Below are 22,240 nucleotides of genomic sequence, written 5' to 3' on the forward strand. Positions count from 1 at the left end.
TCATATAAATTGCAAATATCTAAAGACTTGAAATTAATTGAAGACTTGGACTTGACTTGGACTTTTGGGCCAGTGGCTCGAGACTCGACTTGGACTTGCCTGTATTTGACTTGGGACTTGACTCGGACTTGAGGTCAAAGACTTGAAAAACTTGCAAACTTTAAGCCATGTTAGAATGTTGTTACCTCATAACATACCTGGAGTTTTGTTTTGTTTCATTCACACATGTTGGAGTTTTTATTAGTCTGTCTGCATCTCCAGATCTCAAAATGGTCTGTTCCATCTCGTGATGCTATGATGCAGTAGTTTTCAAGTTAGCACCTTTTGTTTAGTAGAAACTGGAAATTCCAGGGCTGAAATTATCCATATGAGTCTAGCGAAGGTGTATGGAGTTTAAAAACACAGTGGAGCACTTCCTTTATTACCACATGACATCACAAAGTTTACAGCATTTATACGTTAAACATCTGTGAATGAAGCAAAACATCGCCCCAGGTATGTTTTTGATTATAATATAGATCAGAAAATAGTGTAATATGGGCCCTTTACTAAGACCTGTGCGTTAATGTATTTTCCTGTTGTGAACTCCAGCTGAGACCCTTCTCTTCATTTACATACAAGGTGCTTTGTTGTTCCAGGCTCTTCGCGAGGAGAGAGCATCCCACGAGAAGGACGTAGTGAGCCTTCGAGCGCGTTACGAAGAGGAGGCCAGCCAGATGAAGGACGGCCAGGCCAAAACACTGGAGGAGGTGTCCAAGAAGCACCGCGTGAGCCTGGAGAACGCACTCAACAGCGCAGAGAAGGACAAGACCCGGCTGCTGGCGGTCAGTGCACCATACATCGCTCATAACACGGACGCTCACTAGGGACGTTATGTAAGGCTTATTTCTATTTAAATGGGCTCTTCTGAATCCGGAGCCTGGGGTTACAGCTAGTCAGATTAGCCAAACAGTATGTGCTATGACAGGTTCACCATAGGGTTTGTAATTAATAGTAAGTTGTCTCCGCAATGGAAATACGAGCCTCACAATATAACGCCCTCTGAAGCCCTTTTTAATCAACAAAAACACTATGGTAGGTATTAGTCAAGCGGTAAGTTAGTATTCGCACTTTCTCATTCTTTACTATGACCTCAATTAGTGGCAGGAGTTCTTATATCTTATTATATAGAATCACATAATTTGTTCATATAAAATGTCCCTGTAGTGCATTAGGCTTATCCATCCCACATTTACTCAATAGACCTTTTTGACAACGGCCGGAAGTGCCCCGCTGTAGGTTTGCGGGACTTCCAGTTATGTCTGTGGAAATGTCTCATGTATTCTCCACCATCTTCATAAATCTTCCCCATCACCAAATCTTCATCCAACAAAGTCCACAAAGAACATATTCCTTCCATGAAGAATTTATCCACAACTATCAAGGTAAGAAAGACGAAAATGTAAAGGCGAACAACGACTAGAATTAGTGAACTACTCCTGAGCAAAACTAATGTTATGGTCATGAATAAAACATAAATAATAATTTGTTAATAAGTAACTTGTGAATGGATTCTAGATTAAAATAAAATTAAAAGTAAAAATCGATTTCATTAGCATAGAAAGATTTGTGCAGTTTAAATGCTATAGATGTTCACAGATTAAACAGATGTCTGATTAAACTGCACAAATCTCTCTGTCTATGCTAATAGCTACATTATGAAATCGATTTTTAATTGTAGAATCAGTCTGAGTTAACAAGTTACTTATGTTTTATTCATGACCATAACATTAGTTTTGCTCAGGAGTACTTCACTAATGCTAGTCATTGTTCGCCTTTACGTTTTTGTCTTTCTTACCGTGATAGTTGTGGATAAATTCTTCATGAACAGAATAGGTCCTTTGTGGACCTTGTTGGATGAAGTTTTATGAACATGCTGGAAAGTACGTGAGACATTTCCACAGATATTTTGCCAGAGAAATGTGACATTTACCGTACATCATGGCACTTCCGGCCATTGTGAAAAAGGTCTATAACTTGGGATTTTATTTGACTTTAAAATAAAAGTAAAAATTATTACTGTGAGTTGGCTTGCTTCTCCACAGATCTGACATGTAATTTATGCCCTGTGGTATCACCTGCTGTCTCCACAGAAAAAAATAAAGGTAATGCCATACTGTGGAACATCCCAGGGAATATCTCCATGGAGAGAAGCAGGTGACGAAGTTACACAGTGCCAAAAGATAACTTACCCATAAAATAATGTAACCCTTGATTCGCATCAGATGCTAATCAGTGCAATATATTCAGGTACTACTGGCCAAGAATCAGGAAGTGCATGGTTTGCATCCTAGTTGCTTGCATAGCCTTAACAGCCAAAATCCAGTCCGATCTCTAAACGTTGTGAAAATTCTGTTATGACTAGTCACGGTGAATAATTAGGTTGCACAAAATGCATAAGTAAGGTATAAACCATTGAACCATTTCTGTTTTGTACACATTTAAGATGGTAAAAATCAGGTATAGTGTCTTTTAAGTTTGCTTTGCTGACTCATGGAAACATTTTTTGTTTTTTGTTTTTTTGTTTTTTGTTAATTAACCACACTAGTATCCAATAACTGCATTGATCTCAGTGGCTTCACAAAGTGCACTAAAATGGACGTCATGTTGAGAGGAGCTCCTTGGGTTATGGAGATGGCTCAGATTAATTTTGAGATAGTCGCGTGTTGTGTAATCAGCGTTTGTTGCCCGCGGCGACTGAACAGCTGGATCCTGTTTTATCGAATCATGCAGACGCTTTTCTTCTTCTTCTTCTGCATGGTGGAAGCGCGGCTATTTTTATAAAGCTCCAGATGTCAGCGATGAGTTTTGGGACGTCAGTCATGTGTGGCACTGCAATCATGTTGTCTCTATACAATCAGGCTATTTCAGGGGCACAGTGGCAGAGTTGTTAGCACTACTGCTTCTTTACAGTATATAGCTGACTAGCAATTTCTGCATATAGTATCACTACCCCAAGACATGCACTGCTCATACTACAGAACGAATCAATCACATGTAATAGATTTCCAAGCTGTCTATATTTAAAGTGCATATAAGATTTTATAAAAAATTTACATTTTTTTTAACAGTTTCCCAGTTTTTTAGATTTAAGATTTATATGCTAGCAACCATGTGGTATACTGGGCCAAAAAAATGTATTATGTTATTTGACAAATAAAATTATTGGAAATATTTTAGTATCTGAAAAAATAGTTTCTTTTTTGTAAATTGCGCTGATTGTGCTAAAATAGAACTCTCTACTTTTTAAACATATTTTTCAACTTTTCTTCACAAATTGCTTCTTGATTATTGTAAAACTATAATTCATATAATTCATATCTACAACAAGTATTATCCCACCAAATTAAGTAAAAATGAGATGATCATCAAAACCAGTTGTACACACTTTAAGGTGTAACTTTTCTGAAGTAGGGGCCGCTTGTCCCCATAGAGAAGTTATTTCTTTGCCTAGAATGTTTCACAGCATGACATTAAATGTATCTATCTATAATGGATGAATAGCCAGATCTATGGAGAGAATGTATGTACTAACCTGTTGTTTTTGTAGATTAGTTTGAGGTGTTAGTAGTTTAATAATAATAGTAATAATAATAGTTTTTATGCCTTAAAATGATCACTAGCATCAGTATGTCAAAACAGAGACAATATGTTTGTGTTTCAGTGCTGTCAGGGACCTCCGCCTGCAGCTCCTGTCCACTTCCTCATCTTTAAGCATTCATTTTGGCGTGACTCAGTAAAAACCCGATAGAGATACAGTTGGACAGGAAGTAGTGATGCTAACAGAGCCAACTGAATAAATGTGAGATGTATAGATTACATACAGTGTAATATTCCGGACAATATATGTATTAAAATACCTGTAATTAAATTATGCTAAATAGCTGTACTAATACTATAACTGAAACCTCACAAGGGGTTTAACAATCTTCTTGGGTTGCTGTGGTTTGAGTTTTAATCCTGTTTTACCAATCACGTCATGTTTTTCTTCCTCATTTGTTTTAGGAAACCAAATTAGGAAATTGTGTTCAATATCCAAGCAACAGAACATCTTAGGCTTTGAATTAAGCAGTTACAAAAAAAAAGCAATGATTTTCTGCTAACACAAGTACAAGGGTCAGTCGAGCAGACTGCAAACAAATGCAGCGACTGGAAAGAAAAATAAAACATTAATGAAGGCAGTGTGAAATGAGGAAGGTTAATGGAGGGCACACCGCCAATGGGCAAAACAATAACACCAATACAAAGAACTGGGCGCCATAGTAATAAAAGAAAATAATATATAATTCTTAAGCTATTATTTGTGCTGAGGATTGTGTAAAGCTGCAAAAGCATTTTATTTTGAGACCAAACAAGTAGAGCTGTAGTCCTTTAGTCAGTTAATTGGTTTTTGTTGTCTTAGTTAGAGATTAACTGTTTTCAACTTTTTTCATAGCCAATGCCAATACCGGTTGTTTAGAACCCAGAGAAACCAATGGCCAATAAGGTCTGCCGATATATAGTGCTGATTTTGATTTTCTTTTCCCCCAAAATTTAGCATTTTAAATGATTGGAGACTCATCTACCACCTTGTTTTGCCACAAACTGAACAATAGAACAGCGCAGTCCCATTTTGTGCAGTGTCCTTTTCAAATGAAGTGTTAAAATTAAGCTTTATAACATTTTTTAGGCAGCTGGACAACCCAAATAAAATACTGGCCTGTGTTGGAGATTTAAGAGTGATAACCAATACTAAAAGTGTATTCTGACAAATTAGCCTGACATAGTGTCCTATCTCTAGTCTTAATTGACCAAAATTTGTATTAATTGACTTATCATTTTATTTAGATGATAAGGATTTATATGAAACAAAAGTAGAACGGAGGCGTTAGTGAGTGAATTAGCTGTTGACTTATTTTTTGGTGTCTGTCTTTCTATAAATACATTGTTTCCTAGTGGTTTTTCCTGTAGTTGTTTTGCATGAACTCTTGTGCAGTTGTAGTCTGGTGCAGTTTGGCAGGACGTGTCTTTAATCAACCAAGAATTTCTATAGTTGACAACAGCCCCTTTTTCCAATCTTATTTTTTGCCACAATATTTTTTCATGTTTATACAGTTGCTTTGTGCACATGCTTTCTGAAAACCAAGACTTGTTAGCGTATTGTGGTTTGCTCAGACTTTTTTGTGAGGGTAAACAGCCTGGTGTGTGCAGTCGCTCTGACAGTTTGGCTTTGGTGCCAGAGAAGCCCAGTGTTATTGTTTGTTAATGAATGAGCCGTGATTGTGAATGACAGACCTCCCGCTCTCACTGCATATGGTACATTTGATAAACCGAACGCGAATGACCACATATGACGCTGGGTTTAGCCCTCATAATAGCTGGATTAGAAACACATTTAGCATTCAGAATTGCACAGTTGGAATATGTCCTTCGTAATTTTGTATGACGTACTTTCATCAGTCCGAGCCTATTTTAAGTCACTTTTTCATTAAGGAGTGAGTAATACAATTGTTATGTAACGTTAGCCATTTGGTTAAATTTGACCACTTAAAGGTTAAGGTTAAAACTTTTCTACTAGAGGGTTTGCCACTTGCTTGTTTTAAACTCATCTTTATCCATGAAGACAAGCAGGTGACAATTTACAGGCCAGATCTGTGAGAGAGGACCTCGCTCACAGCAAGAATACTGTGTAAAATTCTAGACAAAGCAATAACAAACATCTTCAGAGAGAAGAGAGATGAGCAGGTGGTGTGCCCTCTACCAAAAAAGTTACATAGTGAATCTTTAAGTGGTAAAATTGGACCAAATGGCTAATATTACATAACAAATAACAGCATTTATAGCTTCAAAAGGTACTCTACCCCCTCAGAGGTTTATCAGTGCCTAACCAACTGTCAGACGTAAAATATTAATCTTATACTGAGGTGGGAGAACATTCCTATTTTTCCTGTATTAATGCCACACATGCCAGAGCTTAGCTAACCTGATTGAATAACAGGAGGAACTAGATCCATGCAAAATAGATGCCCAGAAATAGCCCCATATAAAAATCGGTGGTGCTGTCAGATGTGCCATATGCTGCCTGAGTCACACAGGTGTGCAGAGTGACGCTTTGCTGCTGCTATTTCTGAATGAAAGCAAACGACTCCCACCAAACGGAAACACGACGAACATAGGAGAGAATCAAACACACTTCACCTGAAAGAACTCTCCACAAAGATCTAGGCCGCTTTATTTTGACTTCCTATAAAAGATATGACAGGGCAGACAAGATGGAGCTGCATGCGTGGCGCTTCCAAAGAACTAAAAAAGTCTTTCAGTTAAACCGAAATAAACCCCACAAGACAAAAACAAAACAAAAAAACCCATCAAAACTATACAACATATTTAGTTAATAGAATATATCAAACCATTTACAATAAATCTAACACATACAGTATATAATGCATGCATGTAATAAATATAATAAATATACTTTTGTATGTACTCATGCGACAGAATTATGGTTGTTAACGGTTGTCATTGAAAATCAGATACGAATTGATACTAAAACTAGTATAGAAACTAGATAGTCATTTATGCAAGTAATTTTTTATTTTTTTTTAACATAATAAAATATTACCTTTCCTGAACAGTTTCATCTTCAGTTTGATCAAATCTAGTCTAAGACCACATGGAAAAATAAACAAACACTATTATTTTCTGAAGAAAATTACAATATTGTCTAAAAAAGAGCTATGATCAGAATCGGTATTGAGTATCGAGTCTATTCTTTAGTATCAAATTCGAAGTAGGAATAGTATCGTAGTAATAGAATCCCCCAAAAAATGTAGGATAAGGCACATTTTATTCAAATCTTTTTTTTTTTTTTTTGCTTTGAATTGACTTTTTCACAAAAACAGTTTTCTTCTTCTTAAAGACCAGCAACAAAAATCTACCTGGTTTATGGACATATTGCTTTAGTCTTGCCTGTAAGAGTTTTCATGACGACTTTTCCTGGTCCAAACTACTGTATCATTCAAAGTAATCATAAAATGAAGGTTCGGTGATGCTTTGACATTTGGGCAGTGCTGGACTCTTTAATTTAAATTGATGGCGGGTCTTGCAGCGGGTGACATTTATGGCCGACAGAAGAGGGACCACAGACCATAAAACAAGCAAAGTTGTCCAAATTAAGGCACAATGAGAGAGACGAATGTGGTCATTGACTGAAGAAGGTCCTCCTCTTCCTCTTAATGAATGTATGAACACCTGCATGAATATTTTAGCGCCGTGTTCTTAGTCCATAGAGTATACAATCTATTCACCATTTACACACAAACTACAGGGTTTTTCTTAGACAGTGCTTAACTACAACTGGGACAGAGCTCGACTGGGCTCAACTCGTTTGTTTAAAAATGTATTTTCTAAAGTTGTCCTCACTGTATCATGTTTGCAGAGGAGGCAGCATAACACCTAAACTGGAACTTGAGAAAATAACCTTACATTTCAAAGAGTTGTTCTGGACAAAAATAGCAAAGTGAGTGGTTTTATTTGACCTTTAAATTTTTATGATTAGTCAGAATTTTTGATTGATGGAACGGTGAAACTATAGATTATATTCCATTGTATTTTATTCCATTTCTATTACTACTAGGGGGGGGTAACAGTACACATAAATCACAGTTCAGCATGTACCTTGGTTTTGGGGTCACAGTTCGGTTCATTTTCGGTAAGGTATGGGAACAAAATCCAAAACCATTTGCTTGTGTTTATTAAACCAACTATTTGTTTTAACATTATACAAACGGGAAAATAAATGCAAAGAGCTGAGATTCCGTGGTGACGAAAGGCGAAAGTAAGGACCGCAGCACGACGACCGTAGTTTTATGAAGATTAATATGATTGGGAGGAAGGTAGTCAAGGCGGGGGGCAATTGTTGTCAAGGTGGCCGCCCTAACTATAAAGCGCTGCCTGAAACACTGCCACTCCAATCACGAACGAGTTCCCTTGTGAATATTAAAGAGCCGAGCATTCCGTGTAGCTGCACATGTAGTGGCGGAATGTAAACACACCACAGACTGTATAAAAGAAGTGGACTAAGTGAGTGTGACGAAAAAATTCAGGTTCATTTTGAGTGGGTTAAAATGAACATTTTAAGACCAAAATGACGAGGCTTACAGCAGCAGTTAAAGAGAGAGGAACGACAAGATCCCAATGAAAGTTAATTGGAGCCAGGGTCATTAGGAGCCGAAGAGCCTCCTGGTGCACTTCCTATTTGGCACGCGGCGGCTGGTGCATTAGCTATGTCCACTCATATATATGGTCTATGAAACACACACAAATAGTTTGAACTCACTGGTGCACAGACCTGCATCAAACAGAACGTCCCGAAATGGTTTGACACGGATACATGTTACACCCGTAATTACTACTACTACTCTTCTACTTGTTATAAGCTAAATCTTAGGTATATCTTGTGTGTTCATAGTTTCCTTAACACAATTATGTTTCTGTCACACTCGACCTCTTAACCTCCCAGTTGCGCTAACTGAAAGCACTACTCGGTCTGAAGCTCTGTGACTCAAGTTGGACTTAATCCGAGCTTTATTTTAACACAGTCTGACCAGAAAGAGCACTTTTGTATTTTTGTTTTTTTGTCTGTGTTTGCTTATGTTTACATTGTGTCACCAAGGTAACTGATGAACAATCCACCAATAGATATTTATGTAGAACACCCCCAGCATGAAGTCACTGCCAAGTATCAATAATGGTCCCACGTTCTTTTCTTTTTTTTATGACTGTGGTTGCTTTTCTAGTCAATTCTAAGTACATTCATGTTTACTTAATGCTATATAATTTTGCTTACTTTAAATATGAATTTTGATGACGATTTTTTCTCTACCCTGAAATGCCTTATGGAGATGCATAAGCTCCTCTCCAGAGCCCCCGGTTTGCAGTGCACGTGACCAGCTCTGATCTAGAATTCCCTTGCATCAAAGTTGCGTAATGAGGATGTGTTTTAAATGATATGCAGTGTTGAAGTGATCAGAGGCGACAGCTGCTGTAGGAGCCACATTTCCATAAAGATTACATATGCATATCCCATATCCCATACTCATACTGCTCGATCCTGCTGAGCTCTGATGGGCTGCAGACAGTGTTCATTATTCTGTCAATGTGAAGAAATGCTCAACAATGAAGCAGTGACGTGAGGGGGAGGAGGAGGAGTTGACGTTTAACAGCAACAATGTGGTTTTAATATGTTTGCTGCTTTTTGTTGATGCAGATCAGATTATAACCTGTATAAACTTGCCTTTGTTATGATCTATAAACAAGATAATTTTAATAATCTATATTAAATCACAGTTCCTGATTTTTATTGTCTTGAAAATGTGAATTTGTTTGTGGTGGTCCAAAGTTATTCCTCATAAACCTTATGCATTTCAAGTGTCCTTATTTATTTGATGAGGTTTTAAGTGCTTTTCACACCTTTTGGAGCATTGTAGTCATGATAATTCTAAAAACAACTAACATGCTAACACTTCCTGATTATTAGATAACAAAAAAGCTTTATAATTAAATGCAGAGAGGACTTATTTTGACCTCAGGAACTGCTTATATGATATATCTCCACTGGGGCAAGGGCCTCATGCTAATGTTACCTTTCTCATGCCGTACACTTTCCATAGCAACATATGAAAAGGTGCTGGTCTAATCCAAAATTATGCAGGTTTATTTTATTAGAATTTAGGATTTACTTCTGAATAATGAAAAGATAGGACTGTTCCCATAACAATTAACAATTCAAAACAGAATACAATGTCTTCTGAATTATCAGCTGTCCTCAAAATAGCACCATATAACAGGAAACTGAAACCCATAAATAGGAAGGCTTGTTTGTGTCTGAAAATAACATCACTCACTTCTGCCTTTATGATGAACACATGCTTTGTACATTTGCATGTTCCCAGTATATTATATCAATTAGCAGTGTGCAAAAATATTGAAATATTGATATATCGCATCTTATTTCTTTATTTTTCTTATTTATTTGCAAAGGGACAGCACATATTAATGAACATTAAAGATGTAAATATGCAAAGATTATATCCAGCATGGCTAATTTCCATCTTCAGTCCCTCAGCAGGTTGATGTAAAGTCATTTACAGGATCATTTAGAGGGAAAAGTACAACAGTCAGACAAAAGTACATAAAACCACCAACACTCACTATACATACAAATTCAATTCAAACAGTTCATTTAAACTTCAAAGTCAAGAGTTTAAGAGTTAAACCAAGAGTTAAACCAACAACCCCTCAATATGCTGTAAAAATGTTATTTGGTTAAACATTGTGACATATTTGACCACTGAACAACCTGTTGCTGTTTTAAAGCTTTAGAAAATGCTGCCAGTGTTGACAGTTCTCGTACAAGCAGGCTCTGCCATGTTTGACCTGCTCGATAAGCATCATTTAATGTGACGATACAGTATCGATATCATGGGCTGCTCTATCGATACCAACAGTATTTTTTGGTATATTTTGTGCTGTATAACTTGCAACATAACATTTGACATTTTCACTGTTTTGATGAGTAAAATGTTTTTTTTCATCTTAACGTAAGTGGTTTAACAAAGACTTTTAGTGTCACATGCTGTAGCCAGTATTTTTTTTTTATTGTACCCTATCGAATTGATTTGAAATATATCATATTGAATCGAAAGCTCATTGTATCGAGATGTATGTATGTATGTATGTATGATGATGTATGTATTGTATCAGCAGCTCTTTATGATACCCAGCCCAATCAATCCTTTTTTCATAATCAAAAGAATGTGACTCTAATCACTGGCTACATTATTCTTTTTTGGCTGACCTATTTTTGTCAGCTGGCAAGATGAAATTGCGTTTTCATAAATTCTATAGGCTGTATTCTCCATCTGAAACACACTGACTGGTCCCACTCACTCAGCAGCAAACATCTGAATCCTCCTCTCTGCTCGGTCTTGCCCCTCACATATTCTTATCAGGGGTGTCCAAAAAGGTCACAGGCACTTTTTATCTGCGGTTCTTAAAAGCAGTAGCTGGACTGATTCCTCTGAAGTTATGTCACGTCCCTTTGACCGCCTTCTTTCATCATTTTCTCTCTTCATCATCCTTGCTCTTCCTCTCCTTTTCAAATATAATGAAAGGTGTCTGTGAAATGCCCAGATCTGCTTTAAATGAATCAATACAAGTGCTGTTGCTGTTCCTACCTGCACAAAAATTAATCCAACACTGCTATGCTGTCTGGTGTACACTAGTACATCAGTGTAAATGCAGTCAAGGCTATGAGCGTTTCGCAATCTCTTTTCCACTTTCTTCTGCACTAGTTCAGAAGAAATAACAAATTCAAGTTAGGACTTTTTTTTTTCGTTGTGTCATAGAAACAAGACTTAATAGATTTCCCTGCTCTGAAACTTACTGAAACATTCAATTATTTCCTCCATCTTGCTAACAAACACACGACCATTGTGAAACATAACCTTGGGGGAGGAAATAACAGTGCTTCTGTCTTGTATTTTCCACACAGCCCAATAGCAATAGCATTATTCATTTACCTTGTTCATTTTTTTCTTGCATAAAGGCCATTTCTTTTTGAATTCCCATGAAAGGGCTTTCTTATTACTGCAGATATATTTCTTTACAAACTCGGCCGTCTTTGTAACCAATAGCAGCTGAGCATTTATTTGACATAACAGCCGTTTCCTTCAGCTGTGATTGTCCTTGGGAAGCGGCACTCTGGTTCACAAATGGTTCCCCATTCATCTGCCCACATAATGAGCTTTATTATAGCAGCAGGGCTCGAGCACTGTCTCTCAGCGCTGTCAAGGACAATGGCAATCATCCTCCCAATTTCTGACTTCAATAAATGCATGTAATGTTCACTTCATCATCCACTTGAGTTCAGACTCAAATGAATCTTGCTAAATGACAGATTGGTTTGCATAAAGCTGCAAGGGACACATTCTTCTAAGCTGCAAGGGACACATTCTTCTCTCTGTCACATTTGTGACCTGGAGAATTATGCCACCACAACACTACACTGAGAGGGACTCTCTACTTACTTTGCTTCTTTGAGAAATGTAGACATCGGGCCGTACACGTAAGGTTTAAAAATGTTGTATAACAATTAAAATAACACTCTGCTTTTTGCTACAGTGAAATGCTGCTATGACGAGGCTATGCCAGACAATCAATTCTGCAGCTTTGATCAGGTCAAGTCAATTTGATTAAAATTGCGGTTTACACTGAACAAAATGTAGAGAATGCTTCAGAGGTAGTCATCTGGACACTGTTTTTGTAACTGAGAGGTTTCGCTTCTAAAAGCCAGAGGGACCTAATGAATAAAATGTAAAATAATGATGTATGTGTCTTTGATAGGAAAGTGCTGCTTTTAAACTTTTAAAAGGGTTCTTTTAATCTTTTCCTGTTCAAAAATTTAAAAAGTGAAAACTTTAAGCACAGCATTAACCTTCAAAGCATCCTACACATTACTCCATGCATACTGATTCTTCATGGTGGACTCTTGCTAATGCATGTATTGTAAATGTAAACAGTAAATGTCATTAGTGTGTGTGTGTGCTGTGTTCAGGAGCTGGAGCAGCAGTTTGAGCGGGAGCGTCAGTCTTTGGAGGAGCAAAAGAGCCTCTTGCAGCAGCAACTGGACGAGCTCCGAGAAGAACTCACCACCAAACTGACCGAAGCCAACGAGCAGGTACTACACTGTATATGTGTTATGTGGGCTCTTAGTACAAAACAAAAGAGGAACTGTTCTTTTTTTACATTATTTCCTGTTTGTCAGAAATATATAAAAGTGCAAAAACAGATGCTTCTCTGTCCGTTACAAAGTGCATTAAACGCTGAATCACAGTCACAAATAGGATTTAGGTGTAGCATCACAGCTGTTCTAAAACCTCATCCCCTGAACCACACTTCTTTTTAATTCAGAGCCAATACTTGTTTAATTTACTTTCTGCCATTTGTCACAGTTACGGCCTGGTTGCCATAGAAACACCAGCTTTGTATAACGAACGTTTATAAGATGGTGCAAACCTTGTGCTTCTTGTCATTATGTACCACATCACAAATGAGGTAAAGGTGAGATGAACGAGTGAACAACTTTTACTGTTGTACTTATGTGCTTTTTAATGTTTAATGTCTAAATATCTGTGTTTCTCTTGCTAATAGTAACATATGCACTGTAAATGAATACTTTAACATCTACCTTACTCATTTATGGGTTTCTCTTTTCCCTTCAAAAGATATAATATTTTGTTTAACTTTTTAATTACTATAGCAACAGTCTTAATTTTTCATAATTCTTAAACCCAGCCACTGGAGTTTTTTAGAACACATGAAAGGCTCCTATTGCATCTTTGTATGTTGTATTTGACCCGCAGGTGTCCCGGCTGCAGAGGGAGGTGCACCAGGGCGAGCAAAAGCTTGACGCAGCTGAAGGTCAGATCTCCACTCTGAAGGAGGCGCAGGACAAACTGTTGGAGGAACTGGATGCAACCAGAGCCCGCCTCCGAGAGACGAGCAACCTGCTAACAGCTCTGCAGGTCACTGTTCACTCACACAGCCAGGACACTCTGCCGTTTCTGTGCTCTTTTTGTTGTCAAACAGTCAAAGCCACATAGTCAAAACTGATACAATTGGATTAGGATTTTTGTTAAAAAAAACAACCCAAAACAAAACATATAAGCAGATGTGGTTAGTACTCAGTCACATTTACTTGCTTAACATTTTAACAATTACAAATTTGGTATGCAGTCTTTAAGTTTTATGCAATCTTTAAGTTTCTATTCCCAAATACTTTTTTATTCTTACTTGAGTAATGTTGTAGACCATTACTTTGCAGTTCTACTTGAGTAATATTATTTTGAAGCAAAATTAGATTTACTTGAGTTTTGATACATGAGACAAGATCAAATATCTCGCATGATATAATTGCCAGAATTTTTAAAAAAACATTTTCATGCAGGGATTGGACAAAAAAGTCTTAACCCTTCTGAATTACATCTTTTGAGAAGCTGTAATTCCAAAAGGCAGTACTACAATAAAATAAGAATATTCAATAAAGGAAATTAGTGGAAATGTCTATCCCACAATTAAATTATTATGAATTATGTGGAAATCTGGTCTCATTCTTTTGGACACAATCTTGTGACTCGTCACAGCCCTAACAGTATTCAAGCAGGCTTAGCTTCCTTTCTGGTGCTGTTCATGTTGAGCTGAACAGAGAAAGAGAACTGACAACCCCTTTTAGCTTGCCTCTGTAAATACATGATTCAAAATATGCAAAAATATCACAGCCTTTGTCAAACATGTATTTTATTTATAGCAAGTTTGACTAAATCAGAAGACCGCTATTTCCTTACTCACTTCCTCTCAGTAAAACTCCTGTCTGGATTATTGAATAAATTCTGCCAGAAGTTGACATTTAGTGCAGGGCTGTTAACTTTGTTATTAAATACCCAACAGCTTTTGACTGAAATCACTTCAGACTGCAATTGGAAAAGATTCATAGGCTGTCATGTCCTGTTAAAGTGTCCTGCTAAAAAGACAAATCTAAAGTTCCAAAATAAACTCAAAGTAAAGTTCAGAATAAATCCCTACAAATTCTTTTCAATTTTTACTGTTGTTGTAGTTATACGACTTACTTCAAATCAGATCTAAGAGGCAACAATGGCTAAACTAGGAAAATAATACAGGATTTATTGTTTAGTAATCCTCAATATGAGAACAAAATGTGTAGTACTGACTAGTTTATTTCAGGATATTGTTGTAAGGCAAAAAGTAGCATTGATCCTCCTCGTTTATAAACCAATATCTGGGTGGGCTGAAGCATTTTCAGTTATGGTCAATATACAGATTAAACCATATTAATATAACCATATAACCACTATGAAAGCACACAACGAAAATAAGACCGATGCACTCTGTCTTATTTTAATTATAAAGCATTTTTTAGATGGCAAACTTGTAAGAATGAGCCGTGTAAGGGACGCAATGATGATTTGGAAAGAGATCTGATTGGCTATTCTTTGGAGGTTCTCCCTGCTTCACTTTTCCATCTTCTTTAAGTTGTTTTAAAGCGGTACTAATGCCCCAGAAAATTATGCAAATACAAGCAATACTCCAAAGGGTTTGAGCTAGGTTCTAGTTAAACAGATTTGTATCTACTTTCTGATTTTCACCTTCTAGCTTTAAAGCAGACCTAAAATCTACTTTTCAGAGCATTTAACCATATTATAGTAGTTTCCCCTCACCATTTACTCACTTGAAATTGTATTTGGAGTCATTTGTGCATGTTTGATCAATATTTAATCACTTATTTTCAAGACACCATTTTGCCAGTCAACCCCTGTGTTCACCTCCACCCACATGCGCTCACTGCCCTCTACTTACATAGTCCTGCAACTTTATTTTATTATTTTTATTTCATTTGGGCACATCTGGTTCCAAAATGGTAAAACCTGCAGCTAGTGTGATGTACTGCTATGTATCTACCTATGACTCTTTTTGTGATGATGTTTATGGCGACGTCATCTCCCAGTGAGCATTGCGGTTTTCTAACGTGGAACGTGACTTGTTTCTTTTATTAAGTCATTTTAGATGAATATTGTGATCTAAAATGTCCAAATTATAACCTATGACACTCCTAGATCATTATGTTATAAGTATGTAGCAGGCATAAGCACAATATGTCTTCTTTAAATGAGTCCTCTCTAAGTCAATTTTTGGTGTTTGTCCTTCAGGGCGAACTGGAGACTCAGAAACGACAGCACGAAGCCAAACTCATCACGACCAAAGAGGAGGAGAAATTGAAGATGGACAAGATGGCGCTGGAGCTGGAGTTAAAGTGGACCGAGACTCTGAGGTGTGTGGCATTGCTCTTTGTCTTCCTTGTGCTTTAGCAAAGACACGGCGTGAAATTGAGGGCGGATGAGAAATGTTTGGTGTCCAGCTGCAAATATGGACCGTGACAGAGTATTATCTCGAGATGTCTGAGTGGAGTGCAGTGTCTATTATATTCCTATTCACTGCACACAATGTCTTCATTTTTATACGGCGCTCTCAAATGACTCTGTTAGAACGAAGGTGGAACAATGCAGGGAGAATACTGCCAAGCTGTCACTACTATATTCTGTGGTTTAATTCTGTACATTTGCCAGGGATTCAAACTTTGTATTGTTAAATATTTAAAATGTGGCATCATACATTTCTCAAAATCTTTCATCATGCAGTTAGAACTTCATAAACACAGAACTTTATTGACAACTACTATTCTTTTAATACTACACAACTAACGTACAAATCCCCAGGGCAGCGTTGTTACAAACTACTTAAGGTGTTATTTATGATTTATGCTTTTGCTCTTCTATTTTTAAAAAGGCTTTAAAGACACAGCGGGCATCTCTGAAGTCATGCCGACCAACCAATCGTCCTGTTTGTGTAGAGACAAAGGTTGCACTTAGCTACTTTGGTTAAGCCCATCCATTGAACAGCACTAATATTTTACCATACAATATTCATAAAGGAAGCAAACTGTAATGGACCTTGGGATACTGGGATACTATTTTCCCAAAAAGTATAGATTATAATATGTGGCTGAGCAAGGAGAGGCTGTCAGTCCCACATTACTATTACTAGAGAGAAAGAGACGTTAGGGAAATTCAACTATTGCTGTTTTTGCAACTATTATTAACATGTACTATTACTGATACATGGATACAAATAAATTGTACTAAAACAGAGCAGTGCAGAACATTGGACACAACCACCTGTTTTGTATTGTGAAAGCTTTTTACTGTGCCATTCCTATGGATATATACAGTATAAACCAGTGACACATAATGTCTTCTGGCTGTAAAATAAAAAAAAACATACATGATAAAGAAGTTTTAAATTAGCTTCATATTAGAGTATACTCTACACTATGTTTGTATGACCACAGAATTTTAATTTTACATTTTAAAAACTATTGTCTTTATTAAATATTCAAAAAGTAGAATTAACGCAAAAGAAGAATATACCCTACTATTTCAAACTGCAGGTAAAGGTGTTTATATTGGAAAGGAACTAGCAATATATATATATATATATATACTTTTGTGAAAGACAAGAAATAAAGAGTTACTCCAAATGTATTTTTATTTATTTATTTATTTATTTTGTGCCAGTCACAGCAGGCCATTGACATAAACTGGATTCTTGAGCTGATGGGGCCTATGCAGAAGGCCCACTCACTGTAGACCTTCTGAAACATTTTGGCATTTTGGCCCACTTTGGTTTTCTGAACAGCCTGGACCATAACCTCTGGAGCGGGCGTGGCATAAGTCTGCTCCACCTGGAGCCTCTCTTAGTCTCATGAATTTGGGCCTCTGTGTCATCTCCCTCCTCAAACAGGTTCTGGATGTCTTCCAAGATTTCAATATTGTCCCATGGCAGTTCCTCTGTCATCTGCTCCACAACGGCTGTGATCATCACATCCTTGTCATTCACATATTCCTGCATGTCAGTCTCAGCTACTTCCTGGTGAATGGTCTCAGAGATTTCTGCTTCCTCCACATCAGCTAGAGTGGGAGGAGCTTCACTTGTGGCTCTTGTGTTGCCTTCCCCTGATTCATAATTTCCTGGCACTTCAGATCTGGGACCAGGAGATGTGTGAGGTGGGTCTTCACTGTGTTCAGAGACAGGCTCTTTGTTTTCCTCATGTCCAGTTGTTTTTTCAGGAAGACATACAGTCTTCTCACCAGAGGACATTGTCTCTGTTTCCTCATAAAGGTGGAGGCTACAAGAGGAGGCTGTAGCCTCTACACCCTGATACAGGTTGAGACTACAATTGGACACAATAGTCTCTGTTTCCTCATAAAGTTTGAGGCCATCAGTAGAAGGAGAAGCCTCTGTTTCCTCATACAGATCGAGGGAGTCAACACACATTTCTGGATCTGCTGGTGGGATTACAGGAAGGAAATGCTTAGCTTGTTTCCTCGTTGCTAATCTTGTTGCTCTGTCCTCCTCTTCAAACTGCACAACTCTGTCCAGATACTGTCTTTGCAGTAAGAAGTAGTCTGTCTCAGCCACACGCATTAAGTCTTTGGCTGTTGAGTGTAACAGTCACCATGAGGCAAGTGCTCCATGGTGATGAATGGATGGAGGAGAGCTTCTGCTGGTGTAATCCTCTTGTACGGCTCCAACTCAAACATTTTCTTGAGAAGGTCAAAAAAACTCTCTGTCCTTGAGCTCTGGACCGGTCTCAAACAAATTGTAGTCTTTGATGAGATCTTCCAGGTGACTTGGAAGCTCGTAATGGTCGGACATTAGGGGGTACTCTCCAGTGGTGTTTATGTACTCCTGCATTGTCTTCAGCCTCCACTTTGAGTCCTTCTTGACGAAGTACTTGTGGGTGAACAGCCCTTCATTTAGGACTTCTTCCGTGGGTTTTCCCAGGAAGCTAATTATCCTGACGAGCTGATCAAAGCGGGAGTAGCATGAGAAACCAAGCTCTTTCCAGTACCAGAGAAGGAGGCAGCAAGCCAGGCTCCACCTGTCCACAGCCTCCCACAGCGGCAGCCCCAGGGTTACCTCGGGGGAGTGGTCGTGGATAGGCTGCATCTCCATTCCCTGGACTACGTTAATACGCTCCACAGCCACACCAAAGTCTATGAGCTTGATTTTAAATGGCTGTTTCTCCTGGTCCACCAGCATGATGTTATCCGATTTGATGTCTGTGTGCATCACTCCGATGATTTTCAGACCGAGTAAAGCCACCAGCAGCTGCTTGGCCATAGGCCGGATTTTACTCAGAGAAAACTGGGACTGCTTTTTCGTCTGGTCAGCAACACTCACATCCAGCATTTCAAACGCCAAACACTGATCGCCGTCATGTTCAAAATGTTCAATGAACTTGATTATGTTGAAAGCGTCTGTGTCCAGCTGCTTAATCCGGTTTAACATATTCAGCTCTTCTCTCAAGAAGTAATCCGTGTCAATAGTGTTTTTCAGGACTTTCACAGCCACAAGTTCTTTAGTGACTAGATTTTGGCACTTGGACACTTTGCCAAAAGTGCCTTCTCCGAGGAGCTGGAGCACCTCATATTTACTGAGGCACTCGATGTGAGTGTTAGACATGTTGGACCTAATAGTTTACATGAGTAACACACGAGTAAAAGGAGCAAGAGTAAAGTCTCTGCGTTCTCTGAGAGCTTCTGAAATGAAATGAGGTTAGACTGTGTACCTGTCTGAAACATCCAGTAAAGAACTGGTCCTTGTATGTCATTCTGCCGCATTCTAGAATGTGCTGATGTCATATGGTCATGGGGAATTTAGGACCATTGCCATAGTGATCAACAATTTAAAACAAAATTTAATGTATGTGTAGAGTGGGCAAAAGTCCTCAAAATGGTGCATATGACAATAGGTTATTTTTTGGTACTTTTAGTTGAAGTATCTAAAAGGTAACTTCACAAATATTGAACCTGATTATTTGTATTTCAGATTAGAACCTATAATCTGATGTGTTTCAACAAATTTGTGAAGGCTTTTTACCATGCCATTTGTACTAATGTACTAGTCACACATAAACCAGAGGCACAGAATGTCTTTTGACTGTTAAAAAAAATAAAATAAAAATCTTATAAACTTAAATAAATTTAAATTGGTTTTATGTTATAGTACACTCTATGTTCCAGAGGGGAGAGGGATGGTTTAATTTTAATTTTGCATTTTAATAGCTGTTGTCGTAATTCAAATATTTGTATATTTAATAAAGGGAAAAAGGATTTAGTTCGCCATTTTTATCAAGTCCTCAAAATAGTGACTTTTGAATTAAAATAATAAATAAGAATGAGAAACAATACTTCTTGTCTTTCTTTTTATTTACTGACCAGTCTTTTCTGCAGCAGTGGCCTGTTCATTTGGCGGTGAGAGTAAACACACTGTGGTTAGTGAGCCGTCTGAATGAAGGCCCAGGCTGTGATCCTTGTTTCACGGAGAATCCCACACTTTCTTATCATCGAGGCTCTGGGGATTACCAAAACTCCAGGGCTTGTTCAGCAGATAAGTCTGAAGAGATCTTTAACATCCACCCTTTCTACATGAGCTTTAACTCAGAGACAGGACACACTCTCGCCCCTCGGCTTCTGCTGACTATGCGTCGCTGGAGTCCACATGTTGGATATTGGCTGGCATTATGGCTTTTTTTTTTTTTTTTTTTTTTTTTTTTTTTTTTGGCTTTTTCTCATTTTCAGTGTAACTCCTTAACAGAAATATTTCATTAGCTACTGGCTGTGGAGAAACAAAAATGGAAAGATAGGATGCAACAAGGCTTCTATGAACAGTGCTTTGAAAATGCTCTTTTTGTAGTTATCTTAGCTGTTGTGGTTAATTCTAAATCAACCAAGAGGCAGGAAAGGGCCACCTAGTGCTTTTGCTCAGTTTCATTTCTCTCCAGTGACTAGGTCAGGAATCGCAATACACTAGACGATTTGCAAGAACCCCGGAAGTGCGACTTTTGGGCACTAGACAATCAGTGAAGAGCCATACATTCTGTGTTGGCGATGATTCCCGAGATCAAGGATTTAAAGCTGGAACAAGGAGAATGTTTGGTGAATTTTATCAAGGGGAAAGACGTTATTGCTATGGGATTTGACACATTACATACGTCACGACCAAATAGCAGCGATTGGTTAAATAAAAAAGGTACCCTCCTACTGCGAGGTCAGACGGTTTCCACTAAGCAAACCGTCTGATGAATCAGCCTAGAAAAGGGCAGATAAAAACACATTTACTGTATTTTAGGCTTATCTCATGGTAATTTCTAGTTACTGACTTGAACCACATGCAAATATGGCTGTAAAATATATTAATAATAAAGATATATGCCTTTTTTGTTTTGTGTACAGAAAGAAGTACAACAGTAGCACACGACACTTTAAAATAGCACTGTATTTGGCAGTTATGGTTTGGAATAAAATCTAACTCACACCAAGAGACATAAATAGCTTATATATTCACACAGATTAGTCAATGTCTTTGTGTGTGTTGTGCGTCGACCAGCGCGCACATGTTAGCGGTGGAGCGAGGACGCGAGTGGAGCACGTGTGGAGGAGGCTGCTGGTGAACGTGACGGAGGTGGGGCTGGTCTGTCCCTCTCCAGAGCCCAGAGTCAGATCAGAGAGGTGTGTTTAGCTGCTGTCATTTTCACTATACGCCCACAAACTGTGCACAGACAAACAGAAGGAACGCCGCAAGGACAGGGGCATGTCTCAGATAAAATGTGCGGGGATGGGGAGGGATAAAGGAATAACACTCTACTCCCAGGGAATATTTAAGATCACAATGTATTCCTTTATGTCCAACCATTTAATAAAAGGAAGCTATCAAGCTCCTGGGCATGGAAAACATTAAGGGAATACTTTAACACTTATTTTCAATCAAATCAACCACTCTGGGAAGAATTAAGATCAGTTCATACTTCCAAACCCATAAACAAAAAAATAAAAATGAAATTAAAGCTGAGCAATTAATCGAATTTTGATCGCAGCTTCAGTTTGTGTGTCAAATGATCTCCAAACTCATATAATCGATTTGAAACGATAAAGCTTAACAAAGTTTTTTAAAATTTATTTTTAACTATAGAGATTGTAGAACAGCTATGTTTTTGGTTTTTTTTATGTCTTCTATGCCTTATTTCATGTTCAAAGTATATTTTATTCATTTTATGTTTTATACATCGCTAAACTGATATAAGGTACAGATTTGTTGCTTGAATTTATTTTTAATTTAAATAAATGCATTGTGTAACTAAAACATAATTATTTGAATAATCGTGATTGCAGTATTGACCAAAATAATTGTGATAATGATTTTTTTCCATAATCAAGCAGCCCTAAATTAAATAATAGGCCTTTTATATGAATTCTGCTCAATCTACTGTCTACCAGACCATCCCTCGCGGCAGCAACTATACTTTTCTTTATATTTAACACAAAAATGTAGTCACGATTTCCTCTGATGTTCCTCTGTGCGTAGCTTGTTAACACTTGTAATTAGAGTAAATCAGACAGCACAGGCCCAAAGTTTTCGTGTCACACAGAGCCCAGCTATTTGTCTATATTCTTAAGGTTTCGGAAACAGCTCCATCTTGAATTTGGGGTAATTTTAGTCTGCCGTTTTAGGAGATAGAATAGTC

At 37.8% G+C, this 22,240-nt stretch overlaps 1 protein-coding gene across 1 annotated transcript in view; it reads left to right on the forward strand.

The window, feature by feature from the left end:
- fam184ab (family with sequence similarity 184 member Ab) overlaps positions 1–22,240 on the forward strand; it is a 154,774-nt gene that overhangs the window by 82,372 nt on the left and 50,162 nt on the right. Inside the window, exons 9-12 of the mRNA XM_020920220.2 lie at positions 639–824; positions 12,635–12,757; positions 13,443–13,604; positions 15,804–15,925. Coding sequence (XP_020775879.1) covers positions 639–824; positions 12,635–12,757; positions 13,443–13,604; positions 15,804–15,925 — 593 coding nt within the window. The remainder of the gene's footprint in view (positions 1–638; positions 825–12,634; positions 12,758–13,442; positions 13,605–15,803; positions 15,926–22,240) is intronic.

Source organism: Boleophthalmus pectinirostris, unplaced genomic scaffold (assembly GCF_026225935.1).
Source record: "Boleophthalmus pectinirostris isolate CB_2022bp ecotype Guang Dong unplaced genomic scaffold, ASM2622593v1 HiC_scaffold_13, whole genome shotgun sequence".
Classification (NCBI taxonomy): Eukaryota; Metazoa; Chordata; class Actinopteri; order Gobiiformes; family Gobiidae; genus Boleophthalmus; species Boleophthalmus pectinirostris.